This window comes from Clarias gariepinus, chromosome 3 (genome assembly GCF_024256425.1).
Source record: "Clarias gariepinus isolate MV-2021 ecotype Netherlands chromosome 3, CGAR_prim_01v2, whole genome shotgun sequence".
NCBI classification, from domain to species: Eukaryota; Metazoa; Chordata; class Actinopteri; order Siluriformes; family Clariidae; genus Clarias; species Clarias gariepinus.
Genome location: NC_071102.1, coordinates 30,950,297 through 30,960,557, shown reverse-complemented (window position 1 = coordinate 30,960,557; position 10,261 = coordinate 30,950,297). Strand labels below are relative to the sequence as shown.

The window sequence follows — 10,261 nt, the reverse complement described above, 5'->3', positions numbered from 1 at the left end:
TATTGTTAAAGCATTTATTCAACAATATAAATATTGTTGAAGCACAGTCCACTCCAGTCATATTCTGCATGGTAACACTTAAAACTACCATTCTTTTTTCTACCATCCTACAAGCGGCCGTGCTGAAACGCGCTATTCTTTTTATGCTACTTAAAAACATCAGTCACCATTTTTCACCAACATCAGCATTTTTTCCCCTCTCTTGGAGTTAGAAAGACAAAAAAGACTGCTTTTACAGAAAAACTGCAAAGAAAATAAAGTTACAGTACAGAGTTCTCCATACCCTGAGCTCTGACACTGGAGACTCCTTCCAAATCCTCAATTTCTCTGGAGCAACCAACAAACATATCCTCATGCATATATCTATTCAGAAAATCTATTAAGATAAACATGTAATATAAAATATAGCCAGCATTATTGTCATATCAGCTATTATTAAAAATTTATCTGGATTCTTTAAGGGTTAATTGGAATGTTTTTAATGATCGGATCACCGTCTGAACCCACAGAACTTAATCAGGTGGCTGTATGCTTACATTTAATGTTTTGCTACACTCTAGACAATGAAACTCCACTCAAAGGGAAAAATAATTAGGGAAGAAAAACTAGCACCCTGGTATAACATACACCTTTAAAAATCAATGTGTGCTAAAATGTCACTGCATGATTTACAGAAACTAGTTCATGAAAAAATTTGGAATAAAAAGCTCCAGTTGGTCCAGAACACACTAGATCCAGATGATATCTTCACACTGCACTGGGTCTAGTGAGATTTTGCCTTGATTTTAACTATTGAACTATAGAAATTCAATGGCCTTTTGCCACAGTAGCTGACTCTTAACTAACTGCTGCTCTTTTATCTGAAACCCCCCTTTCAATCAAAAGGTGATAGCTATTTGTTGGTACCTCATATAGTGACATTTACAATAATTGCCAGAGCTTTCTTTTACAAAGTCCCATATTAATGGTATATGGAAAGCATGAAGTGGGCACTGAAATGCAAAAGATTCAAACAGTTTTGCTACAATAGTTTGTGATTACAATTGCCAAGAAAGATTTACAATGCTATGAATATGTTTGTATTCAGGTCTTCATTAGTAAACAGTTCAACTTCAACAAAAAATTAATTCATGTGAAAAATCTAATGTATTTCCTTGATGACAATTGTACTACTTGACTTTATAGCAGTTAACACAGTTACAGTGGGGGATCGCTTACTTTAACTTTTCTTTAAGTAAAACTCACACACTCAGTTCTTATTCTGTTTAATGTCATCTAATATTGAAGGTCCTGTGTAGGTGTTGGTCACCACAGCCTTTAGCATCTTTATGTAGTCTTCAGGTAATCCATTCTGTTGGGCTCCTAAACAAACGACCTGTTGGAGAGGGAGAGAAAGATTTTAACATCCCAGTCAGTTTTAAAAAATGAAGGCTTTGCCATGTAAGAAGTAGAATACATGCCAACAGAGAGTGTGGGTACTGCAATGTATGATTATTAATTCAGATACAGGGGGGGAAAAAAAGAGAAAACTACTCTTTTAATAATACACATGGGAAGAGCTCTCTGGATCATGAAGTCCTGTTAGTGTATTTCTGAAACCATTTCACAAAAGCAGATGTGCGGAAACATTAGCTAGATCTATGAGAAGGTGCAGGACACCGTTGGACTAATTAGATGGCTGAGCTAAAAGCAACCGTCTCACTGTTTACACTTTTCCATGAATGCTCTCATGTAGTCAATCATTAATAGACACAATACTCTTTTTATGGATTTTCTTTTGCTAAAATGATCCTTTTAGACATGCATTTAATACTCGCCTTACTTACTTAAGTACAAGTGCTTATGTTTATGTGAAGCTCTGATGGTGTATATCTGTGAATGTGTGGGGAAATGGTTGGTTCCTGAGTAAAATTTTAAGTAAAATGTACCTCTTTATATGGTGGTGATGGTGCGCAAGGTCTGAAATTGTTCATCTTATATGTTCGACAGAGAAGCGGGCCGGTTTCTGTCTCCACAGTCACCTTCATGGGGCTATAGAAGCCCTTGTTTACGCCCTCCTGTCTAATGTGTAAAACAAAACACAATAAATTTTCTTAAAGGTCACATATTTACAAGCCTTAGAGGTCTCTAAAATGCATCTGGTTATGTTAAAGCTAAAATCTTAAACATCTTATCTAGTTTTAATATTGACAAAACCAAAACCAACTCTCGCCATGAGTATAAACGTAGAAGCAGGCATGGCGTTAAAAAAGAAAAATAAAGAAATACAACTTAGGCTACGTTTACACTGTCAGGTAAATGTGACACATATCGGTAAATGCTCATATGTGACACATATCGGATATGCTCTATGTCCGTGTAAACAGGAAAAAAAACGCATGCATTCCGATATTTCGAGATCGTTTTAGGCCTTCTTCATATGTGGAAATAAATCAGATATGTGCTAATGTGATTGTCGTGTAAACAGACAGATCGGATTTCCAGAGGCATTGCGTTCTGTACGCCATTAAGAACTGCGACTTCTTCGCGGTTTAATGACGTAATGTTATTCTCCGGTGGAATCGCGTGTGAAATTATAACATCGCAGGTGATATGGAAAAGGAAAAGCACCCAGCCCCCCCCTCTTTTTAATGCTTATTAGGGCTAAATAAAATTAAGAAATCAGTATTTGGTGAATAAAGCATATGCGCAGGCTGCAATTACGCCGTTTTTTTCTCGTCCTTCATTTTAAAACCATGGTGACATTTCGCGAACTTTGCATATATAGTAGAGCGTCAAGCATACTTCACCTTCGTCTATCTTGGATAGTGTGTAGCGCAAGAACCTCCCTTTAAGTATGCGCGATGTTTTAGATGGCCTGGCAAGTGTAAACACGTGTATCGGATATGAGTCATAGTCGAAAGAACGTGTAAACAGACGGTCAAAAAAATCAGATATAGGCAACAAATCGGGCATCGAGACCTGCAGTCTAAACGTAGCCTTGGATCATGTATTCTGGTGTGCTTAATATTCTTTCTTTTCACTCCTTTGCTAATGTGACTGTAGGTTTAAATTTACATTTAGGCATTTGGCAGACACTCTTATCCATAGCGACTTACATTTTTTTTTTTTTTTTTTTTAATCTACATCTGAGCAGTTGAGGGTTGAGGACCTTGTTTAAGGGCCCAACAGTGGCAACTTGGTGGTTGTGGGATTTGAACCTGGGATCTTCCAAACCGTAGTCCAATGTCTTAACCACTGAGCTACCCCTGGCATGGGGGTCAGTTTAAATGAACTGACCCTGAACACCACTTTAAGAAAGTGCATTTAACTAGCCAATCAGGACACCAGGAGTGGAAAAATCCATGTTTGGGACCTCATCAACCATTTGCCACCTGTTTTCAGGCCATGAATATAAAAGTGGGGAAAAAAAATGCATATTATATGTAAGTTACAAGGCTGATGGAGGACAGTTACATGGCTGTTACATGCCATATGGAGGACGGCTGATAAGTTACATGATGGAGATAGATGGAGGACAGCAGATAGATGGAGGACAGCAGGAGTCTGGATTCTCTAATTCAGAAATCAGAGCAGGAAAAGAGAAATGGAACATATCAAATTCAAATTTTATTTGTCACATGAGAAATAAATGTGGTGATATGAGGCCCTTTGATTTTTGATTTTACAAAACAAGAAAACACCAGTTATGCGAGCAAAATCTACTTTTACAGAAACGACTGCAGTGCGCTTCGTCTTTCAGACATGTACAGCCTTTCTTAAAATTGTTGCATTATTTGAATGCTTCACTGTGACTAAGAGTCTCATCATCGTATTATGCTTGAAGTCAACCGTTTTTTCTTTTTCATTCACAAGAAATTTGCATCCCAAAGTCCCAGTTTGACTTGAACGCCCCTCATACACTACATCTCCGCTCTGTAGTGGCAGACTACCTTAATTGATTCACAGGAACACAAAAATGGTAGGGTTATGGTTGTTTGCTTATCTAAACAATGTGAAATCAATGTGATATACACATATATTAAAATAAATTCTCACAAACCGAAAAAAAACCCAAATGAAAACAAGGATTTTGAACAAATTTAAATATTTTACCACTAATAATTAGAGAATGTAAACTGGAGAAAGCAGAAGGAGCAAGTTGTCATACTTATCTAAAGACGTGATGTCTTCAGTTGCCATTTTCCACACAACACCCCAGACCTCCTTATCCGCACATTCCTCAATCGTGGCTACTCCACCATTCCAACTGTTGACCATGTTATCTTCCCACAGACCGAACTGTAGCACATAACCCTGAGAGGACAATGAATGAAAGGACAGGACGCTGTGTTACATTAAATGACAGGACACATTGTTGTAGACGCTAAGGTGCATAAATGAGTCAAGCTATGACTTTACATTTTCTAAAACAGCATTTAGGACCTTGGGACCTTCTGATTTCTGATAAGCAAACCAGAAGGTTTTTAAAGAGAAAAACGGATTGGGTGGACACAACTGTTTATATTGTGCTGTAATGTAAGTGACAAACTTGTTTCATAGAGATTCAATAATAAAAATAATTCTAACTAAACTGAAGTAAATCCACTTTCCTATCAACAATGCACATGGCATGAATCTACAGACTTATTTTCTGCATTCTAGAACCATACTCGATTTTTGAAATGCATATTGCGGTCAATTGTTATTTTAAGACATGAAGGCCAGCTGTTCTGGAATAGTTCTTGCAAGAACAGTATTGTCGTTTGCATTTGCCAAACCCATCAAGCACCATGATGAAACTGTCTCTCGTGGAGACCACCCCAGGAAAATAAGACCAAACCGTACCTCTGCTGCAGATTTAGAGTTACCAGCTTCATAAATCACCAATTAATAGCAGTTTAAATTATGCTTTACAGAGCATAAGTAGCAGACACATCTTGATATTAACTGCTTAAAGGCAATTATTGCATATTTTGGCCTTCAGTATTATTTTACAGTGTAGAAAAAAAAAATCAGGAAAGACCATGAAATTAGAAGGTGTGTCCAAACTTTTGACTGGTAGTGCAAATATTTTGAAAAGGCATGCATGTACTGCAAGAAACTAAATATTTGATGTAAACATTCATAATAAATGTTTATTAATCTTGCTGGTGGTTTTCTTTATACCACTGAGATTTACATTATCTATCCTCAATAAATATGCAATTGCTTATTTAACTTGTAGCACTTTTGAGACCGTCCCTAACACACAACCAGCTCCTTTAATCATTGTCAAGCAAATTGTCCACAAAAAAGTTTGCACATGACTTTGGAATCTTCTGACATACAGGTCTTTCAAGTTTTATCTACTGATGCATGAGCACTCATGAGTTGCAGCTGTTTCAGTAAATTAGTGACCAAAGTTGTGAAGACTGAAAATCCCACGACTAGTTCACAAGTGAAACAAAGAAAGGTTTTGCATTTCGGATTTGCATGACTCAAATTTAAAATTGGAGATCAGGTCTGTGTCGCGCATGCACATACTCGCATGCATACGCTTGCTCGTGCACACTCACGCGCATACTCACACTCATGCACACTTACACACTCACACACACTTTATCAACACACCATTGTGTCCTTTAAATGGCATTTATAATTAGGAGCTAAAAACTAATTTTAAGATTTGAAAACATTTAAAACATTATTTAAAAAGCAGTTGCAAAGCTGCTCAACTGGCAGACACAGGAAATCCTTTGTTCCCAGAGCCATTTGGTTTTTCTACACCTCTGTACAGGAGCATGGGAATGTGGACTGGAAGGTTTAAGCTTAAGGATCTTCTGCTATATACAGAACATCATGGTGCTACCTGCATAACTTACTCATTTTAAGCTGCAAGGTCTGCTCACTTCTCTCATTACTGTACATATTATACAGCTGTAGCTATCGAATATTTTAGTCGAATCGAATATTATAGTATTCTGTCAAAACTTTTATTGATTAATCGAGTAATCTGATAAAATGTCATTTTGCTTATTTAAACAGCAAAGTAAAATATATAAGAGAAACAAAGATTAATTGGTTTTCTTTTTATAAAAATTAACTTTTATTTTTTAAATGCATACAGCATTTTATCAAAAATAAACATTGTCATTATTCACAATAGATGGAATAGCTTAAACAGCTTAAAGTGCATTACATTCTTATTTTAAAGCCTTTTCTTAGATGCAAAAACTTCAATAAATGTATTTCAAATGACTAAGTATCAAAAAAATCTAAATGTTTCTAAATTTACATAGAACATAACATAAGCCTTTACTGACAATTTCTGTCGTTTTCTCTTGCTGCTTTCTTCTTCTCTTGGCTCGCTGATATTTTTATTGCTTCCTTCCAATTTGCAGCCCGCAACAGAACGCTCCCTCAAATCAATACACAGTGAACAAGTCTTGGTGACATAAGCGCTTTTCTTAGTAAAGCTTCTTTTTCTTAAAATAATCGCGCAAAAACATAATGCACGCTTTTAAAATAAGACGATTTTGCCTCGATCATTTTTTGTAATCAAATTACTCAAGTTACTCGAGGAATCGTTTCAGCCCTATCAGACACTTCTTATTATTATTACAATTTGCACTGTTGTCACTTGACTTGGAAAACGAACCAAGTCTTGGTTTACGAGTACCGAGTATCATGTATCACGCATGTGCTTCTTGTTTTGAAGCCGAGCGTCACATGATCACAACTAAACCAACAATTTTTCTCTGTCTATTTTTACCTTTACAGACACACACAAACGCTTTTTCTCTGCTTTAAACAGAAACACTGCGTGATTCTTTTCAAAGGTAAAGTGCAAGTTAATTTGTTTTATTTTTACTTTACAGCAGTGATTCTGTTAGTGTGTTTTTAAAAATTTAATTTGCTTTTCAAGTGTTTTGGAATACAAGCCACTTCCAGAACTAATTATGCTCGTAATCCAAGGTTCCACAATATATATTTGGCAGATGCAAAGCATAAATGTCTATGTTTTTTGTGTTAGGCCATTTTTATTTTATTTTATTATTATTATAACAGCTCAGGGAGCAACATGTTTGTGCACTTTCTAAAGATTTTAGTTGTTTTTGAATAAAGGGTTGGAAATAAATGCTTTTCTTGTTATTTTGTTTTTATCCGATTAATCGAAAAAACTAATCGACAGATTAATCGATTATTAAAATAATCGTTAGTTGCAGCCCTGAAATTACCTATCACTTAAATGCTTCCATATATTGTTATAGTCGTGACTTATATTCTTCTATATTTCAGTAGTGTAAACATTATACTAGAAACTTTTGGTCAGCTCTCACATCTACTCTGTGTCTACCGACTATACAGTATGTAAGATATAGTGTGCAATCACATCTAAAAACCTGTCTTTGTGCTACTGGATATCTGAAATATCCCTTTGGATCAATAAAGTATCTATCTACTTATCTATCTGTCTATCTTTCTATCTATAGATAGGGGGCGCTATAGTTAAAAATACAATTTTGTAGTCCATATCGATCTATCTACTCTAACCTCCACTAGGGGCGCTATACTTTAAAGTAGTCCATATTTAACTATCTACTCTAACCTCCGCTAGGGGCGCTTCATTTAAGTATAGCGCCCCTAGTGGAATGAATTTGAATACGCCGCAATGAATTTGAATACATTTACATTTGGCAGACGCGCTTATCCAGAGCGACTTAAATTTTTTTTTTTATCTCATTACACATCTGAGCAGTTGAGGGTTAAGGGCCTTGCTCAAGGGCCCAACAGTGGCAACTTGGTGGTTGTGCGCTTTGAACCTGGGATCTTCCGAACCGTAGTCCAATGCCTTAACCACTGAGCTACCCCTGGCCCCCAAGTAGTCCATCTCTAGCTATCTACTCTAACTTCCACTAGGGGCGCTATACTTATACTTTATTTATGCCGCGAGATCCCAGACTCCAGTGTTCTGTACCTTAGAATTTTTTTTTTTTTTACTCTTTGTTAATTTGCAACTTATAACTTCTGAGCCTGATCAATGTCTTTAGCTTACACAACGTAACTGTGAGAAACTGTGCTGCACCCGTTATATTTGTCCTGAGGATACAACTCATATTTACATGTCAACACCCCAGCTAGAGATGATAACACTTTGAATGGAGTGTACGTTCGCGTTACCTCGAGTCTCGCGACAGAATGAAAGACTGCTGATGGATTCTGTAGCTGTAATCTCTCTTTCAATAAATTACTCCCAAAAGCGAAGTAAAGGAAATATCCAGCTCCTGACATGACTGAGATTATATACAGCTAGTGTTCTACATCAAAAGCTAAGCATTAAAACTACCAGCCCTCTCTTTCATGAGAAAATAACATGCGCTGCCTCCCACAGAAATTCTACAAACGTAACACCAGGCAGTCAGGGGACTGAGGCACTTGTCCTCTCCAGTGTCAGAATAAAAGTCCTGTATGGCGTCAGATTTATGTCAAAAGTCACGAGCGCGTAAGACATGCTCACGAGCACATTATGTTATTTCACACGCGCAAAAATGAACCTTCAGGTGGCATGATAAAAGTACTCGCGCACAAATTCAACAACCGGGAGGTGTACAGGCACCTGCGCGCGAGCGCCTGGCATACTCTCATAGGTTAACTCTGCTCGCGCAGCGGGCTTCTGCTCGCGGAGCGCTGTTTTGCTCGCGCAGTGGATTTCTCCTCGCTCAGCTGATTTCTGCTCGCTCGAGTCTAGATGACTTTTGACAATTTGGGGGCGGAAACCAAGGAGGGCACTGACTCTCTTATGATTGGTCACTTTCATCGTAATCACACCCACAGGGACATCCTCTATACTACACCATAATCTATAAATAGTTTTTGACTTTTAAAGTATGTTACATGAGATATATTTTCTTTCACAAATTACTCTACGTTTCTTTGTCCCTAGGTTCCACCCACATCTGCATTTTTGTACGTACTATCAAATGATTCAAGGCACATAACCAGACTGTAGTCCATTGAAACTCATTAATACTGTTTATTCTGCAAAGTTCCTTATTCAGCTTCATCACTGACTTTAACTCATCCCTGAGTGACATCTATTGAACATCCTGGTGCAGTGTGCTTCCATGATATCATTTCCAAAATTCTGGTATGCCTGTGTAGCCAATATGACAGAAATAACTCATTTTATATTTACTTTTAGGCATTTGATGACATGTTGGCTTGGTGATTAGCACTGTTTGCTTGTACCTCCGGGTTCTATTCCCACCTCGGGGTTTGTGTGCATGGAGTGTAAATGTTCTCCCTGTGCTTGGTGAGTTTCCTCCAGGCTGGCGTTCCCAAATTGCCCAGTGAGTGTGAATACACGTGTGAATATAAAATGGGAATCAAGACAATGATAAGCATCACTGACCTCCACAGTTTCTAAATAAATGGATGGATTTGGGCAGTTGAGATGTTGACACAAGTACAGTACCTATGTCACACCCTAAAATTGTCATGGGAAATGTCTTGTCATGTCTATAAAAATGTGTTCCATGTGGCCTGTTTAGTCTGTTTTATATCCCCGATCATTTCCCTTACAGGGATTTTATGGGTTAAGGACCGGTCATTATAGAAATAGTCCTAAATTTAACTTAATCTAGATTTAATTAATCTTACTTCCAAGTCAAAGATTACTGCTAAAGCTCTGAGAAAAGATTAAACTTCAGATGAACAACATTTTTCAGAGACACGTTGGTTATTTGCCATATAATTATAAAGACTAGGACGCAATCCAAATGCCATGGCAGGTGTTACCCTTTTTATGATTTAAATGACAAATTTTTGAGGTTAAAATGATCGGTTGTGTAAAAGAAGTGAAGATCCCGATGTTTTGGAGAAGGGAATAAACTTAGTGGTGTGTTCGGGTTTACACAGGAGAGCAGTACTTAATATTTATATGACAAACTTACATTTACAAAATATCTGATTTGTTTTTGGTATGATGTCAATTCATAATTCATGTCAATTCAGGCCAAACCTTTTTTTCTAAATTGTCACATTTTAGTAATTTACAGGTGCATATTCAGGCAATAATGAAGTTGGATACATATTTAGCAAACCTGTATGCACCCTTTTCTAAACCGTTAATGAATTAAAAACGTGGAAAAAAAAAGTTACAACACAGCAATAATAATAAAGATCAAAAGTCCATGTGTCAACTCAGGCATCCAGCTGAAGTTGTCTGGAAGGGGGGTCATGCCAAGAGGACTTATTTTGAAATGTTTCACTGTTCGTACAAGTAGCTTCTTTAGTCTGA

General features: G+C 37.1%; 1 protein-coding gene across 1 annotated transcript; it reads right to left on the bottom strand.

Moving 5' to 3' along the window:
• Positions 1 to 6: 6 nt before the first annotated feature.
• ggcta (gamma-glutamylcyclotransferase a) lies at positions 7 to 8,375 on the bottom strand. Its single transcript, XM_053493067.1, has 4 exons — positions 8,143 to 8,375; positions 4,151 to 4,296; positions 1,929 to 2,061; positions 7 to 1,375 (listed from the first exon to the last, which is right to left on the bottom strand). The coding sequence occupies exons 1-4, from the start codon at positions 8,251 to 8,253 to the stop codon at positions 1,250 to 1,252; spliced, it is 516 nt and encodes a 171-aa protein (XP_053349042.1). The 5' UTR covers positions 8,254 to 8,375; the 3' UTR covers positions 7 to 1,249.
• Positions 8,376 to 10,261: the final 1,886 nt, after the last annotated feature.